At 36.4% G+C, this 19,472-nt stretch overlaps 1 protein-coding gene across 1 annotated transcript in view; it reads left to right on the forward strand.

Annotated features, from left to right (window-relative positions):
- Positions 1-19,472, forward strand: part of LOC144372748 (uncharacterized) — a 139,058-nt gene that overhangs the window by 53,967 nt on the left and 65,619 nt on the right. The window contains exon 3 of the mRNA XM_078036012.1: positions 14,816-14,860. Within this exon, the coding sequence (XP_077892138.1) occupies positions 14,816-14,860 (45 nt within the window). The remainder of the gene's footprint in view (positions 1-14,815; positions 14,861-19,472) is intronic.

The raw sequence follows: 19,472 nt of genomic DNA on the forward strand, positions 1-19,472 counted from the left end.
AGATGGAACTTTGCAACATTCAGAGGGGAAAAAATATATAATCAAGTATGCACATATGAATGATTAAAATTCATGCCTGCAACACTCAAAATGTCCTTTTCAAAATTAAATCAGAATGCAAACTCAATTTTTAAATTTTTAATTGGTTTGACATGTCCTGAGCTCCCAGCAGACATCACAATCCCAGGCCAAGTTCCTTTTAGGTATTCAATATGTTCACTGCTATAAATTGTGCTACCTTGAAAAAGAAAAACTAACTGTAAAACAGAAAGTTCTATAGTTGATGAACACTATTAAATATTCTTAAAACATTCAAATAAAAGGCAATCACAGACTACTTTTAATTTCCTCTACATAATGTCACACCCACTTATGAGAAACTACTTCATTTCCCCTCATGTGCTGGAAATTAATGAACATTGAATATAAAGAAAAGAAATGCCCAGTATGCATGGCACTTTAAATAGTTGAGATTCCCAAATAATACAAAAGCATTCTCAAGTCACACATGGGATATGAAGTGAAAATGTTCTTGGAGGAAATATTCTCTAATAATACTTACCTACTTCAGAGGGTGCTGCAAAGCTCTATTAACACCAAGGAACACTTTGAGATCTTCAAATAAAATCACCATAGAAATGCAAAGTATTATTATTATATTTTTGAAATAATTTCACACCTAGGCATGAGAAAACCTCAGGCCAAATTTTACTGCTTTTCTCCTGCCTGATAAACAAGAAATGCCACAAGCATGGAGGATAGGGATGGAAATCAAACAGAACAAAGACATCAAAGTTTTGCTTTTACTAAAGTTTTGTATTCCCCTATATGTCATTTCAGGGAACTGGGGTGGGGGTGGGGAGTGTCCTTAAAGGTCAGGGTTAAGAACAGAGTTAAATACAGTGACAAAATTCTTTGTAGCTTTTGTACCAGATAAAGCAGCAGCTAGCTGATATGAAACTTGGTCCTCTTCTATGGGACACATTTCCTACCCAAGCACCTGTCAAACTTAAAAAACGGCCATACAAATCATTACCCGAATCATCCACCACTATGACCTCACCTATGAGGTCAAAAAACTGCTGCTTCAACATAAGGATTTCTATTCTGCTACTGAGAACACTGAGAAAGATAGTCATGTGTTATGCTAATGGTGATGGTGATTATTATGATGTGATGATAGTGGTGGTGATGGTAATCACTCTGGTGTTGATGATAATTAAGGTAAGGGAAGAACAGAAGTCCTCAAAATACAAATTCTTGGTCCCCATCTCAGGCCTTGAAGATAGAACCCAGCTACTTCTCTTAACTATAGACATTAGGATAACAACTGAAATATTTTTTAAAAACACATCTAGATTAAAGAATATAGACTCTGCAGACAAACTAGCTGGTGCCTTATCCCAATTCTAACACTTCCTATCCATGGGCTGAACAAACTACTTATGTTTTACCCTCAATTTCCACATCAATAAAATGGAAATTTTAGTTATCACCCAGCTATACAAATGAGATGCTATTGTCACTTACTTCATAAGGGAGTTGAGTAGGAAAGTAAACAATAATGTCAAGTTGCAGCCTGGGTTACTTAGTTGAGTACTGATGCCTACTGCAGGGCATTGCCTGCAGCATGTGCTTAAGATGTAGTGATAGTAATAATAGCAAAGCTGAATGTGAGGTATGATGTAGTTCTTTGTCAACAGTGCAGGTCAATTATTTTGTTTTAATGGAAATGCATCTTTGTTTTGCAAATGGAAAACCTTTTTGTAAATGCCATTCTGTATCTTTAAATCTCTTTGTAATTACTTTATTCCTACTACAATGCATTTGCATTTTAGAATATTTGGAAACTAAATTATCAAAAGAGAAGAAAATATAAATTGCTCCTCATCCTGTTGCCCAGAGATGATTAACTGTGGCATTTGGGGGTATTTTTTTTTCTACTTAGTTTTCCCTGTAGCTAATGTAGGCCCTCCGCCCCCCAAAGGAATGGTACATACTGCTTTCTCCATTTGATGTTATATTGTGAACATGAAGAATTGTCATCACTGAGGCCTGTAGTGACTGTAGCGTACAGAAGTAGATGTACAGATTGGAGAAGCACATATGTACTTAAAGTGATCCTTAGGTTGAGGTGGCATGAAATGCTGACCTTGAGGTGTGTGTAGCAGTGTAGATAGACACTGCCAGACCGACTTCCAGAACAGCAGGGTGATTATAGAGGTTGGTCAGAAATTAAATGTGTACAATAATAATCACTCTTGTCTGTTTGGCCACCATTTTCGTGAGGATAATTTGAATGAAGCTCATTTACAGTTTTTCAAGAAAGATGGCTCAGCTTGAGCATCCCTGTAAGGAAAACAATTGCAGCCTCCCTAGGGGTTCTGGGAAGCTTTTTTGCAGGCTCAGGTCAGGGTGGCCCCTGCAGTCTGTGCTTGCTTCTCCTGATAAAACAAATGCAAGCATGCCAAGTTGCTTTGCTCCAGCTTACCCTACTCCAGAATGAATCCACAGATGCTACAAATGGAATGCTTATGAACATATGCTACACAGAACTGCTAAAATGTCCTGCTTACTTAATCCTTTTTCTACTTCAGGGGGGAGTATGTTTATACTTAAACTGAGAATTGAAGGATCATGACAATGAAGATTGCATGCCATGCTAGAAATTTCTAGTTATGTTTTCTTGTTTCCCTTAGAGCCTTGGATTGATTTTCCAATACTTCTCTGTCAGTGGGTAAATGTGGTCCTCTTTCTAGGGTTCTCAGATTCACTTCCAATTGTGTGACTTTGGCTAACTGCCTTTTGAGGAAATGCAAGTTTCTTTTGTTTTAACCAGGATGTTCATTTTAGGGGACTCCAAGGCCCAGATACCACCTCTTGAGAACATTATGTCTCCACTTCCCCATGATTCTACATTCAGATGATCCAGAAGGAGAAGCACATTTTCTCCATTTTTGTGGTTTTTGACAGATTTTTCCAGTGAGATGTGTGTGGAATCACAATAGATGTGTGGTAGCCCAGAGGGTCAGAAACTTGCCCTGGCACTTAGAATGCATACTAGTCCTTGTGGTTCAAGAATATTCCCCCTGCAAAATAGTCAATCTTTTTCATTACTGACATACTGGCTCATGGACACCCATAGGAGCTATTCTGGAGAACTTTTTGACCCTGAAGCATCTTAGATTTTGGATCCTGCTCCCCTTATTGGGAGCCTTTCCATACTGGAGCTCTGGAGAGCTCTTTAGCAGGTCGGCTTCAGCCTCTGCATCTCAAGGAAGACACTGCAATTTTTCTGTCCATGTCTTATTTAATGTGCATATCTTCCAGCTGTATTGGACTAGGGGTCTATGGGGCCATTCCGTTTAACACCAAGGCTCTGTCTGTGGATAGCCAGTCATGATAAATAACTGTAAACAGAGTAGATGCCTGCCTGGAGGGGGTGTTATCCAAGAGCTACGTGAATCTGCTTGGAGGGGCAACAGCTGAGATGTCAGAGTAGTTTACCATCTCCCAGGTAGACGCATGGGGGTAGCATTTTCTGTCTGAAAAATATTGCAGGAATCAGGTACCAAATTTCCCCTCCTGTGGCTGCAGGTGTTCATCCTTCTGATTTAGCAATGAGCAATATTCTGTGGGTATTAGAAATATAGGAGGCACAGAGAGAGAAAGAAGTGAAAAATGTCGGGGTCTTTAAAATGGTAATGGATTGTGGTCTGATGGCCAGACCAGGATACATTTGTCAAGGTACATTTACAAACATACTTGGATGTGTTCATGCCACTCAGACTTGCTGACCTGCTCCATTCTGTCTGTAAAAGCAGAAAAACTTGATGTTGGCCAAAGGGATGTATAAAGACAGCAAAATGAAAGTTGTGGCTGTTACAATGTAACAATATGGGTCATTTTCCTCTTGATATTTACCAAGGTAATATTATGATCTGCTTCAAAAACGTAGCCAGCATCTTTGGCTTTTGAATTACTTTTCTTGAGCTCGCCTCCTTTAATCTTAATCATAACTCATAGGGTAGATCCTATTTTTAGTATTTAATAGATAAAGTAATGGAGGTTCAGAGAGCTTAGGTAAGTTGACCAAGATTGCACAGCTTGTTAAGAAGGAGCCACTTTGAGAGAGAGAGTACAGTAGATCTTTGTCCACACAGGACAAACGGAGCACAATCTGTAATTTCTTTGAAAAAGAATAGGGATATGGTAGACCCAATGGCTTCATGCGGTGTTCTTGATGACTTTGAATGTGGTTGGGATAATTTGGAGGCATGCATTTTTCATGCAAGTGCTTCTTTCTGCAAAGCTGATTTATCCTTTCATTTATTCATTCATTCACTATGTTGATTCCTTCTTATTTACTCATTTTTTTTCTATAAACTAGGCATCAGTTTTGTTGAGAGCTAGGTGTTGAGAGCAATAGAAAGTCAATCAGAGAATTGAGATTCTGACTGGAAAGAAGGATGTCCATAAAGAGCCAGGACTCTCTGTGGTGAGTGGGGCAAGAAGCAATGGAATTCAGGAGCTCATTCCAAGAGTTTTGGGGTGACCTCGAGGTAATGTGTCATCTCCCATTGGGAACCACAGTTAGTATTCCAGGAATTTGGTCTCAGCACAGATGCTGGCATTTGTTCTGCACTGTCAGCCACAAAGGAGAGACCTATTAGCAGCATGCCATTTCTTTGTGATGGGTAATTTGTGAGCTCAGACATGTGCAGAGAAGTAGATTAAAGACCTTCAAATCAAGCAGTTCAGAGGACTTCCTCTATGACACAGTCTTAGGGAAAGCCCAGATATAAATAATTATGAAGTGGACCATAGCCTGCTCTTTTGAAACCTTGTCTCTGGCTTGTAGCATCCAGCCCTCCCCAGCATACTTGGCCCCCAGCACTCACCTTAACACATGCTCCTTGCGCTTCTCATTGTCCTCCCTACCTCTTTGGTGCCTCTCATCCTTTAACCTTGTTAAGGGGGGATGGAGGGAGGGGTATCAAGAATTCATTTGTACATGTACAATTAATTGACACAAATTTATGGGGTCTCATTGAGGTTTCAATACATGTAAGATGTCACTCATTTACTCTTTAGTATGAATTCAAACCAACATGTTCTTACAGTAGTCCATGTGGCACATGGGATGAAATGAATGAAAGTGGTTTTAGTTGATCACATTAATTTTTGTATGCTTCTACAAAATGATATAGGCTACATGCATATATCTACAAGTGACATTGGAAATTTATAGTGGTCATATAAAGTTGTCTCCTTCAAAGAATTAATTTAGATGGGCAAAATTGAGTTGATTTAAAGAAAAATATTAATTTTAGAACTGTTTCAGAGATATTATAAAAATCTCAAAAGGGTCATGTGCATAAAGTTCTGGAGCAACTGTATTATTTTATCTGGGCATGTAGGCATTTCAAGCTTTGTATTTAATTGTGAAACACTGCTTTGTCTTAGAAGTAGAGCTTCAATTGAACAGCATTGGGAGAGCACCCCTGAAATCTTAGCCATTGGTGGTCACCTCCTTCCCCATTGGGACTGTGATTCACTTGTGCTCCTGACACACCAGGCTTTTCTCTTTCCTTTTAAAAAAAAATTTTTTTTTCGTAGTTCTAGATGGACAGAATGCCTTTATTTTATATGTTTACTTTTATGTAGTGCTGAGGCTCGAACCCTGTGCTTTACACATTCTAGGCAAACTGAGCTATAGCCCCAGCACATCTTTTCTCTTTCCTTAATGGTTACATTTCAGGAAAAAATGATTCCTCCTTCATAGTTTCCTGTTGGGCGTAACCATGAGGCAAGTAGCTACAAGGTGATTCTTCATTAAATGTTTACGTGAGCATAGACTATGGAAAGTAGACATGGCATCTACAGTAACCACAGTGAATAGGAACAACTGTTGTTACAGAAGAGAGATGTAATAGGATAAATAGAATATTTATTTCATGTACCAAAATATCACCTGAATCTATTCCTGAACCATTTTTCTAAAGAATCAGAAAAATCGTCAAAACAAAGATATTTTTCTCTGTGAGTAGTAATTAAGAGAGGCAAAAGAAAAGTGACTGCAATTTTAGGTTGGCCGGATGTGGCAGGATTTGGGGGCTTGCTTGCATTAAACTGTTTGAACTATTTGTTAGAGTTTTATGGTCTTTGAGTGGGTTTTTTGTCAGGCACAGCCAGGAGAAAGAACCCAGGGAATATAAGAGCAGCCCTTTGATGGTAGAATTAAATGAAACCTGTTGGCAGTTGGCACAAGAGAGGCAGGTGGCGTCCTGGGTTCCCCTCAGCCCTGTAATACTAGATGATATCCCCCCGCCGCCAAGTCTCACAATGTATTTTTTGGTTGGGTGCTTCCTGCAAGTACCATAAGGAACATCTATTCCTTAAGATCTGTTGTCACATCTTTTCCCAGAAAGGTTATTTTTACAAAAGTGATTTTTTACCCCTCTTTCTAGAGACAGACATTGGCATTTCCACAGTATGCATTTGTTTATTTATTTGCTGTAGCTTCCTGATGGTTGATAAAGAAGAGATAGAAAATTAAAAGTAAAAAAATAAATAATGTTACTATTATAACCATTCCTGGTCACTACTTGTTGAGATTCTATTTAATATGGGAGCCAAATTCTTTTTGTTACAAAGAACAATTAATTTCTTTCAGATAAGTTAAGCTACTGGGTCACCAGTAGGTGATTTGTTAAGCTAAAAATATTGGTTTAACTTAAGAATATTTACTTTTCTCATTTATCACGAGTGAGGCAAAGTAATTCAAAAATTTGAATTCCTTGTTTTTGTTTTTTTAAGCAGAGAAAATGGTGGGGATAAACTTTCTCGAAAGTCACCTATTTTGTAAAATTAATAGATTGGTGATTTGAAGGAACCAAGGCTAAAATGTAACTATCATTAAGTATCCCCCTCTGCACATTAAGGTTGATTCAGGTAGCAAATCATTCAATAAGCAATTCCCATTGCTTGGTGCTGGGCAATAGCTGTTAGTGTCATTGATAAGTTCTCTGCACCAAAGTTCCTAGGTCTAATAAATAAAATCTGGGCAGTTTAATCAACTAATACATTGTTTGGTATTTTTGTGATCAAATCAACTTCTTGAAATAGTATGAGTTGTACGTAGTAATGTGTCAGGCAACTTTTTATCAGTGTGACAAAATTACCTGAGATAATCTATATAAAAGGAGGAAATGTTGATTTTTGCTTATGATTTCAGAAATTTCAGTCTGTGGTTACCTTTGGGCCTGTTGTAGTGAAGTGGTTTCTCATGGTGGGGAGAGCATGGTGGAGTAGGCTGCTCACCTCATGGTGGCCAGAGAATGTGGGGAGGGGTGGGAGGCTGGGTTCCCAGTAGCCCCTTCAAGGACATGCCCCCGATGAACTGACTTCCCTCTCCTAGGCTCCACTTCCTAATGATTTTTCAGCCTCCCAAGAGTGCCATTAGTTAGTGGCCAGCCTTCAACCCATGGCATTTGGAACATTTAAGATCCAAACCACAACATACAGTTATAATATCAGTATTTAGTCTTGGCATACATGCAAAACACAATTCAGGCTGGTGCTTCCAAAACATGGAAACTGACCGGATAAGAGAAAATGAAGTAGGACTTCAATTGCCTTCACATTTCTCATTTGTGGAAATTGAAATCAAATATAGGTTTAACCTACTATTTAATGTATTGATGGTTCAGAAGGAAAAACTGTAAATCTATTTAACATAATGTCTTCTGACTTTTAGGACAGCAAAATGAACCTTATCACTCTGCTGTTTCTTAAAAAAAAAAAGTGTGGACATCTTAAGTGGAATTGTTAATGAGCTGTTACTCTGAAAGTTCTCCACATTGCTTACTGAGACATCATAGCCCTACCTCCCAGCAAACATGTTCTGGAATTTGTAGAGCACAATTATGATTGACCACAAGCCTCACACTTTCATTACAGGAGTTAATATAGTGAATTGCTATATAAATTGTTTGATGCTGTAAGGGAAAGGAATGCTAAGAGATCCTAATAAGACTCTCAGCAGCTCAATAGTTTGCATAGTAAAACTTTGAAGTATTTTCAGGCTGTCTACCCTCCTGCCTCAAGTGTGTATTTTGTTCCTGATCTAGCTGACAAACCATTGATAGGAGAGAATAATTGTTTTCTGTCAACTGTAGAACTATAATGTACTTACAAGGTATGTATACTTGCAAATCCAAAGTATTTATCTTGATGAATTTTCACAAAGTAATCATGCCCAAGGATACAGTATGTGACCTTCTCCTGCTATCTTCCAGCTACTACCATACACTGGCTCAAGCTGCCACTACACCGACTCCAGATTGCAGATTTGTTTTCCATGGTTTTGAATTTTTCTTATATATGAATATCCTTTACATTATCTTTTGTCTTGTTCTTTTAGAAACATTTTTTTAAAAATAACTGATTTAAATACAAAAGCGTGCACACTTTATTCAAATATGTTTCCAGAATGTCAAAACTGGGAAGAACAGACTTATAAAATGCTAAGACACGTACATAACCTATGAGGCTTATATTTTTGTGCCATATCATATTTTTTGACCACTAAAAATAATAATAATACTGTCTTACAATATCACATCTCACCATGTTTTCAATATAAATCAGAAAGACTTCCATTTCCAAATTTCTTTTGAAAAAAACTTACTAATGTAATGCAAATCAGAATATCCAGTTAATACAATTAACAACAAACCAATTTTGTTATCTAAATTAGCCCGTTTATTAAAGTCTAGTAATGTATCAGATGGTGGAGCTTCTACTGATCCTTTAATTCTTTCATAGTTCTCAGTGTGGACTTGACCTTGATGGCAGAAATGGTATTGTGGGGTCCAGGTACCATCAGTAGCTGTTTTTATGCAGAAACTACAGTGCTGGATCTCTATAGCCTTTTTTTTTTCAGCTTGGTTTTATCACAGAAGGACCAAGTGTGTCTGGCCTGTGGTTGATTTCAGTTTTTTTTTTTCCTATTTTCTGGAGGGAGGCACCATAGCAGATCCCATAATTACCCATATTCCACCCTTCTTGGTATATTTTAACCATGTTACGGAAACCTAGATCTGAGCCCAGAGAAGGCACACTCATACATTGCTGGTGGGACTGAAAATTGGTGCAGCCAATGTGGAAAGCAGTGTGGAGATTCCTTGGAAATCTGGGAATGGAACCACCATTTGACCCAATTATCCCTCTCCTTGGACTATACCCAAAGGACTTAAAAGTAGTATACTACAGGGACACAGCCATATCAATGTTTACAGCAGCACAATTCACGAGAGCTAAACTGTGGAACCAACATAGATACCCTTCAGTATATGAATGGATAAAAAAAATGTGGCATATATACACAATGGAATTTTACTCAGTAATAAAAGAGAATAAAATCATGGCATTTGCAGGTAAATAGATGGCATTGAAGAAGATGATGCTAAGTGAAGTTAGCCAATCCCAAAAAAATAAATGCCGAATGTTTTCTCTGATGTAAGGAGGCTGACTCATAGTGGGGTAGGGAGGGGGAGCCTGGGAGGATTAGATGAATTATAGATAGGGAAGGGAGTGGGAGGAAAAGGGAGGGGGCAGGGGATTAGCAAAGATGGTGGAATGCAACAGACATCATTATCCAAAGTACATGTTTGAAGACATGAATTGATGTGAACGTACTTTATATACAAACGGAGGTATAAAAATTGTTTTATATGTGTAATAAGAATTGTGATGTATCCACTGTCATCTATTTATAAAATAAAACCAATTTAAAAAGCCAACCTCAAAAAAAATCAATCAATCAATCAATCAATATAGTTCATAAAATTTCAAAAAAAAAGAATATGTTTTTGAATTAAATATAGCCACACAGTTTGGGCTCCTCTATATGTGTCATCTTTTTTTCAAAATTATGTTTGTGACATTTGGAATGATTTTTTTTTTGGTGTGTGTGTTAATTAACACACATATGGCTCAGTGGCAAAGTGCTTGCCTTGAACATATGAGGCACTGGGTTCTATCCTCAGCACCACATAAAAATAAGTAAATTAAATAAAGGTATTATGTCCATATAAAACTAAAAAAATATAAAAACTCCCAACAATGTGTATTTATGGGTATCAAATGGAATCATAGAATGAGAAAGTGCTTGGGGAATTTAAAATGTCTTTCAGATATAAGGAAGGATTGGTTGACTGGGCATTTAAGTTGTCTGGGATATTTCCATATGTTTCAGGAAAAAAAATCTCCCCAAAGTTTTATGTCACGTAATTATTACTGACTAGTTCAGCCACCCAATTTGCATGTGCAAATTTGACAGTGATTTACATTGGATAACTCATTTATATCCTAATAGATAAAACTGTAAGATTTTTAAATATTAGCATTCTAAAGGTCAACTTAGAAATGTACACCCTGAGGTTTATTCTTGCACAGGTTAGTGGATACTTTTTTATAATTGACTAATTAAATGGAAGCTAGAGTAATTTTAAACTAAAGCTATATTTTAATGTTTCTTTTTCTATTTAATTGTACAACTGTATGAATAATCTATACCAATAACATTTTTTTCTTTCCATGTGATAGTAAGCATAGAATTCGACTTACAGGTCAGTCCACACTGGATTTACTGTCATTTAAGGTTAAATAAGTAATGGTTCTCTTGCAAAGAACATTACGTACCCTATCCCATCCAAACCAACTGAAACCCCCATCTTTCAGCAATACATTGCAGTGGCTGAGAACTGTCTGTTAGATACACAGGTGGATTCCCTGGATAAGCTATCTTCTCATCTCTGGAAATGAGGATACCAATAGCACCCCTTTCTGACGGTTGTTGAGAATCCATAACACAGAAGATTGAATTTGGTGCCAAGTATACTCTAGATGTTCAACAAATATCAGTGTGCATTATTATTAGCATCCCCTTTTAACACAACAGGGGTTTAGTGATTAAAATCAAGCAGAATTCTTTCTTAAACTTTAAATCAAAATGACTTCTCTTCAGTTTCATGGTATGCACTCAAACACCATCCAGACCACCAGGATACATCCCTGATAGATTTAAAATTCTTTTCCACAGGAAAAAAAAAAAAGTGATGGTATTTTAATGCTGGAATAAACACAGTACCATTTTTCAATGTCTTTCTGATGACAATCTGGTTATTAGGTTGTCAGAGTTTTTGATAAAATGTAGTGTTGGACTACCTAATTACATTGCTTCAGAGTCCAGTGGGGCTGCTGATGTGTTTCCTAATAATTTTTAGCTGGGATCATTTTGTTAAAGGCAAATATATCAGTCATGTGAGAAATGTTTGCTTTTTATATTCACTAGCCTAAACAAGAAAAATTCACTTAGGACTGCTATTGTGGGGAGCAGTAATAATATACTCTTCTCAGAATTCAGATGTCCTATCCATCTGAAAGTTATAACTTATTGGAGAAAATGTCAAAGAGCTTAAAAGTTCTGAAGGTTTTATTTTATTTTCTGTTTTGGTATTGGAAAATACATAATGAAATCAGTAATTTAAAGATATTTACTTAAAAATCACTTTTTATTACCTAGCCCCAGTAGTGATTTTTAAAAATGGGGAGTTTCCCTCTAGATTGGAAACTTAAGCAGCGGGGAGTATAAACCAAAACAGTACTTTTATAAACCTTTTTCTGTGTATCAGGGCAGATTTGGGATTTTGGGGGGTCACAGCTCATACAATATGGTGGGGGGGGTCTTCCTTAAGAGAAAGTATAAGAAAATGTGAGTATGGAATGCAAACGTAGTATTTGTATCAGTGCTTTAATTTCCTTTTTTGGAAATCTCTTTACCAGAAATGCCTACAGAGAAGTGCTTCTTAGGTCCCCTTCCACAGAGAACACAAACTGCCTACGCCTCTCAGCATTCCTAGGGCCATGCTCTAGGGCCCTGACATTTAAGCTTTGTCAGCATCATGTCAGTTTTTCTTTGTTTATTTTAACATGCTGCCGAGTTAGTGAGAATCTACCTGGCTGGATGATATCTACAAAGCTGAAGAAAGCATGTAGTTGGAATAAAGCTGGGAAATCTAGGTTCAAATTAGCTTTGGAATGGATATCACAGATTTTTAAGTGCATGGGGAAAAAAAGCTTTATAAGTAAAAAGAGTTAAAGATTCTTGAAAAGTAGAATTGTTTCAGGAAATGTTGTTCCTGTGATTAAGTCATTGTGTAAATGATGCATGAGAAAATGTGGTAATAAGGAAAGGGAAGATGGATGATGGGTAGCAAAATACAGTTAGGATGGACAAGTTCTTGTATCCTGTAGCACAGTACAGTGACTATAGTTCACAACAATTTATTATCATTTTTTTTCAGTTTTTAATTGTTCCATTATAGTTGTACATAATGTTGGGATTTGTTGTTACATATTTGTACATGCACACAATGTAACAGTATAATTTGGCTTATATAATTTTCCAACAATTTATGATATTTTATAAAGAACTAGAAGAGAGGAGTTTGATGGTAACATCACCAAGAAATGGTAAATGTTGAAGGTGATGCAAGTGCTAATTGCCCCAATTTCATCACTATACATTACCTTCACTTATCAAATTACCATATCATAGTCCATGAAAATACAATTATTATATATTAATGAAAATAAATTATGAAATAGAGATCTAGGAATGATTTATTCTGGAAAAAAATGTTAATAAAAGAAAAGGTGTTGATATTTTCCAGAAAATTGTATTTCCTCAGTTGTTGATTTCCTTATACAACTTACACTATGCTCCCTGGTGGCCAAAAACATCTGGACTTGACATCTCATGTATATCTGTGTGCTATTTTTGGAATGAGACGATTGCAGCACTTGCCTACTATCAGTGGGGCATGAGTTGCTGACCTGTTGGATAGACGATTTGTACATTCTGTTTTCTAAAAATAATTCATACAGAGTAGCATTAGATTTCTAATCAACTCCATTGTAGAAAATTCTGAAAATCCACAGCAGACTGTTGTTAAGCTGTCTGCTGAAAGTGTCAGTTATTAAATTTTTAATTCAAATACTGTTTAAACAATGTGACAAAATTTAAAATGCAAAAGATCGAATGACATTGCAAATTGAATGCATGGTCTTGCTCTAATATGTAATAGCCAAAGAGCCACAGAACTGCCCAGGACGAAAAATGTGTTTGTTGCTGCATTTCAGGGGTACACTAAGTATCCTCCTTTGCCAGGGTAACTGAAAAAGTGACTTCCTGATTGTCATTTCAGTGTCATCCACAGTCATCCAAATTGACCATTACATTCTCCTGGGGGAGAATCTAGGGTTTCTAAAATTACACCAGTACCACAGAGGTAAATATGTCACTAGCAGGAAGAAGGCTCTTTGCAAACAAAATAGAAGGAAGTCTCCCATTCCCCACTAACCTCCCCTCCTGCAGAGGGGGAAAAAGGGATAGTTAACCTGCAGAAAACTAAAGAAAACCATTTTATTATAACAGGTGGAAAAGTGATTATTCTTTATCTTTGGAATCCATCAAAGATAGAGACTTTTTATCCCTCAAGCACTGTGCATGTGGCATCTGTTGAAACATAATCCTACAAACCAAGTAAAAGCCAATGAGTGGTGAGACAACTTGAGTATAGGAACACTTTATCTCTCTCAATAATGTCTCTATTAAGCATGGTGTGAAATTGTAAAGCTACCCTAATCCACATTCAACCAGGATAAAATTACTGCTTCAGCCTTCTGGAAGTACTTTAATGACCCACCCCATATAATCATTGAATGAACCAAGGAATTTACCATCTTAATTTGTTTTGCATATAATTACTTTTCTGAGGAGGAAAGGGTAGGCTGATTTTTAGAACAGGTTTTGGTGGGTCATTACTATTAAAAAAAATTCCCATTATTATTAAAGAAATTTAATATACATCTACAAAGAAGAAAATCTGTTTTCTAGTTCTAGACAAAGAATAAGCACATTGTATTTTAAAATGATTTCTCCAGAGCCTAAAAGGGAGGTGTAAGGGAGGGAAATGACATCACTGTTTGCTAATGCTTCTGTGTCCACTTAAATGACTTAGATTTTCTTGAGTCAAATTAGCTTTCCTACTCTCAGTGCACCCCATCTATGCCCAACCATCCATACTCACCCAAGTATGAATGTGTGCACTTGCATGCACACACATCTTAAAATGTTTTGTGCAGAAGTTATTTTTTTTCCTGATCAATGTATAACATTTATGATATTTTTTGAGTCCACTCAAAATTTGGGTGGCATAAACATACTACCTGAGTTCAACGGGAAAATACTCCAAATACAAAAATCTTGAGTTTACAACATGGGTCCTTTATTTAGGAGTAGAACAAACAGTTGTTATTTTAATATATTTTTGTGTTATTTACACTCTTGAAATTCAAGAATTACTGCTAGTGTAATGCTTTTTCCAGATGGAACAAAGGCTATTTATTTCTTAACAACAAAATTTAAAGCCATATAACTTTCTGATGGATATGGATCTCGATTTATGACATGAAATTCTTTAAAATCATATTAGGGTTAAGTGGATATTTGGAAACAAGTTTAAATTTTAACTTGAGTTTTTGAGAAAGCTTGAAGACTACCTATGTTATATATTTTCAGACAGTAAATACAATCTGAAAAAAACATAATCTTATAATTTTTTGCACATAAGTTCTGTGCTGTTTTACCAAGGTAAAGTTATGACTGACATAACTAACACAATATAAATTTAGAATTGAAATATTGTGTGATTATAAAACTTAATTTAATCATGAATCTTCTTAGGGTTCCATTGGCGCACCTGGAATCCCAGGAATGAATGGACAAAAGGTGAGTTCCCTTGAATATATAATTTCTTTTATAAGTTTGAGAGCATTCAAATCACAAAATTATTCTAGTGAATGAGTTAACAATAAGTTTTTGGGCTTATAAAAGGACTACATATACTTCTGAAGTATGGGAAAGTATGGTACAAATGATCAAATCTGTGTCATTTTAAAAAATGCACTAGTTATAAACTGAAAAATTTCCATTGTAAGTATTTTGAATGCCAGTTTGATCAGTTATATGTATGATACAGCTATATCTTTTTCATAAATATAAATGGCTTAGGGAAATGCCAAATTTAACATTTTTCTTGAAGAACAAAATATGCTCTAGTTTATTCTAGTCATGGTTAAACTAGGTACTGTTTCTGGGTTAACAAAAGTTATTTTTACAGAGGGAACCTATAAAACCTTCTGAATCCAGAAGCAAGCTTTTTTAATTGTTGAACAGAATTAGGGTTAAATACACTTGCCATTCTCATATTAACACTTTTGTGGTACTGTTAATAGTGAGGGAGAATAATAAAGTAAAACCAGAACTTCACAACTCCACATACCCATATTTCCATGCCTCAGTGTATTTATTCCTTCCACATATTTACTGGTGGACAGAGCATCTAGCGTTATCCCATGGATAAGTCTGATATTCTGTGCTCCCCAGCAGTCCTGACTGGCTCTGCAATCTGGAACCTCTACAGAGACCAGGAAAGCCACTGTGAGAGCTGACAAAGCCCATGGCTGGGCTCGTCTACCAGAAGGCAGGATGCAGAGTTAGGGACTTTCCTGTCCCCCTCAGAGATCTGAGACTGGGCTTTAGAAATCCTGTGACTCATCTGCTTGTATTTCCAGAATATTTTAAATCCATGTGCCCTGGACCAAACTCTGAAAGTATAAGGAGGCCAGCCTTTGCAGAGAGACTAAGATGCCTCATAATCCTTTCCATCTTTTCTCCATCTTGGCTTCTCTATCAGAACCTGCAAAGTGGCTAAAAGCATGATTGTGCTACTTAGAGGTGATGTGAATTTGACTAAGTCCTTAAAGTTTCTGGCCTCAGTTTCTCTTCTGGAAGAGAGAGACAGTAGCAGTTCCTTCCCAATAAGGTCAATGTAAGGAATAGACATGAAGCCCTTACATTACTGTTTGCTATTACTAGTAAAATTTCCCTTCATTTTATTTTAGTGAAATTCTGGAAATTTGATGAATCTGTGTTTAGTAAAGACTCTCCTTCGGAATTACTCGCCTCTCGAGTGAAATTAATGTTCTTGACCAAGGCTTATGACACCCTTAGGCAATAAACCAAGCATGCAGCACTCATTCACGGCTAGCTAACTATGCCGCAGCTCCATTTTCTACTTCATAAAATGCACATCCCTTTGCTTTACAAATTCTGGTAAGGACAGAAGATTAACTTTCTGGGTGGAGCATTGCAGGTCATGGAGGGAAACAAACACAATTTGTAAGTTTGTCCTTTTTAGGATCAATTTGAAAAATTATATAACTCGAAATGTTTTTTAACATTGGTGAAACCCAAAATTTGTGTGCCTAAGGTTAATGTTTTGCTTTGTCTTCTTTGTTTCTTTTTCTTTTCCAACAATCATGAAAATTTATAGAAACCTTTAACCTGAAACAAAACAACTTTAAAGCTGTCACATGGACTCTTTTGAAGGCGGCATATTCTTTATTTTTGCAAGGAAATATGCAATTTCCTTAGCAAGAGAAAGGAATGTGACATTTTCTTGTCCTAGTCACCAAGTTTAAATTATATTTCAAGGAACGAGAAAGTTAATATTTGCAGTTTTATGTTTTGTTATACATCCTTGTGGCATTCGCAATGTGTTTTCTCTAAAACCTAGAGAAACCAAATGTTTTCACACTTTTATGAAGGTCTCAGCAAAATGTAGTTTGAGTTTGTTTTTTTCTGCTTCATCAATCTAGACAGAAAACTCTGTATATGGAACTTCTGTTCATCCTACTTATTATTTAACAATGGAATAGCTGTTATGTTGTCTTTAGGAAAAGAAGGTGCAAACATGAGTCTCCTTCACTGAGATGGCTGGTCATTTAGACAGTGAAGACAAGGTTGGCAGTTCTATAATAATTCTATAGCTTGGACTCACAGAAGGAATCTTGAACTTCTAAAAGTGCTTTTCTAAAAGAGAGAGCTTATAATGACATAATAATTTTTAAAAAGCACTCCATGTCCTTAAACTGTCTTGAGAGAACATTTTCTTCCACATTATAGATTCACTTTTTCTGAAGAAATAATTTTGATGCCCAGAAAATCATTTTCAAACAATCCTTAAGAGAGGGTTATCATTTCTAAGCCATGAAATATGGCAAACAACAACCAGGAAATTAAAAAAAAAATGTTTTCTCTTGTGTTTGAAAAACAAAGGAAAAGTAAATTATTCTAATATAATATTTTGTTTTCTACAAGGCATTTTTTTATCCGTCATTCAGATTGACAAAATTGGTAATTAGCCTTGGTCACTAATTTGATGGTGATTTTTTTTACACTTATTTTCCTCTATTAGTCACCTTACTTGCTAATCAGAATGTTAGTTCTTTGTAATGGTTTTCTAATTCTTTAGATTGTGCTAGGGAAAAAAAGACTTGCAGTAACCCAGCACTAAATTCTAATCTAGTTCCTTCTAGCATCCCAACCTACACTAGTTACTAAGCATTCTTCGGTGAAAAGCAGGAGGCTGGTGAGGTGTAGAGGAAAGAACATGGCCTCCCAGTCAAAGACAGGATGCTTGTGTTTAAAAAAGTCCTTGCCTAGGCAAGATACAGACCTGTTTTAGTCTCCAGTATAAAATGTAGAGATGGACCTTGGTTTGCTAGACTAAGTGTCTAAAGTGAACCTTATATAAGAGATGCTCAGTAAATTTTGAAAAGCATTGATAGTAGAACCATCATGCTTTAAAAATCTCTGCAGCCAGGTATGGTGGCCCTGTCTATAACATAGCTACTCAGGAGGCTGAGGCAGGAGGATCACAAATTTGAGGCCAGGCTGGGCAACTTAATGAGACCCTGTCTCAAAATAAAATTTTAGAAAGTGGGTAGGGATGTAGTTCAGTGGCACAGTGCCCCTGGGTTCAGTCCCCAGTACAATGAGGAGGGGGTGGGGCAGAGGGGACAAAGGTAAAGCTACATTCCCAGCCCATTTTATTATTTTTTATAATTCTCACAGTTAAAGGTATATCAACATTTTATTTATGTTCACATACACAAATGTACACGTGGCAAGATGTGTTTATGTGTATGCGTATGTCAGAATATTATTTTTTATTAGCTACACATGACATTACAATGATCTTGGCAATTCATACATTTGAATCATTTGGGGTATAATTTCTCATTTTTCTGTCAAAATATTTTAAATCCTTCAGATAACACGGAGAAGCATGGACTGTTTAAAATGATGTTATGATAAACCATTTTTTAATTAATTTTTTATTTTAAATGACAATAGAATGCATTACAGTTCTTATTATACATATAGAGCACAATTTTTCATATCTCTATAAAGTATATTCATACCATGTTGTGTCTTCATCATGTACTTTGGACAATAATATCTATCACATTCCACCAACATTTCTAACCCCATGCCCTCTCCTTTACCCTCCCACCCCTCTGCCCTATCTAAAGTTTGTCTATTCCTCCCATGATCCACCTCCCTACCCCACTATGAATCAGCCTCCTTATATCAGAGAAAACATTCAGCATTTGTTTTAGGGGGGATTAGCTAACTTCATTTAGCATTATCTTCTCCAACTCCATTCATTTACCTGCAAATACCATGATTTTATTCTCTTTTACTGCAAGCAATATTCCATTGTGTATATATGCCACATTTTTTAAATCCATTCATCTACTGAAGGGCATCTAGGTTGGTTCCACAGTTTAGCTAGTGTGAATTGTGCTGCTGTAAACATTGATGTGACTGTGTCCCTGTAGTATGCTGTTTTTAATTCCTTTGGGTATATACCAAGGAGGGGGATAGCTGGGTCAAATGGTGGTTCTATTCCCTGTTTTCCAAGGAATCTCCATACTGCTTTCCATATTGGCTAGACCAATTTGCAGTCCCCCCATCAATGTATGAGTGTGCCTTTGTGCCCACATTCTTGCCAACATTTATTGTTGTTTGTCTTTAATAGCTACCATTCTGACTGAAGTGAAATGAAATCTTATAGTGGTTTTGATTTGCATTTCTCTAATTGCTAGTGATGATGAACAGTTTTTAATATAATTTTATATCGATTGGTTGTATATCATCTTGTGAGAAATGTCTGTTCATGTCCTTCACCCATTTATTGATTGGGTTATTTGTTTTTTTTTTTTTTTTGGTGTTTAGCTTTTTGAGTTCTTTATATACCCTAGAGATTAGTGCTCTATCTGATGTGTGAGTGGTAAAAATTTGCTCCCAGGATGTAGGCTCTCTTTTCACTTCAGAGATTGTTTCTTTTGCTGAGAAGAAACTTTTTAGTTGGAGTCCATCCCATTTATTAATCCTTGATTTTAATTCTTGCATCAAAGGAGTCTTATTAAGGAAGTTGAGGCCTAATCCCACGTGATGGAGATTAGGGCCTACTTTTTCTTCTGTTAGACAC

This window comes from Ictidomys tridecemlineatus, unplaced genomic scaffold (assembly GCF_052094955.1).
Source record: "Ictidomys tridecemlineatus isolate mIctTri1 unplaced genomic scaffold, mIctTri1.hap1 Scaffold_155, whole genome shotgun sequence".
Classification (NCBI taxonomy): domain Eukaryota; kingdom Metazoa; phylum Chordata; class Mammalia; order Rodentia; family Sciuridae; genus Ictidomys; species Ictidomys tridecemlineatus.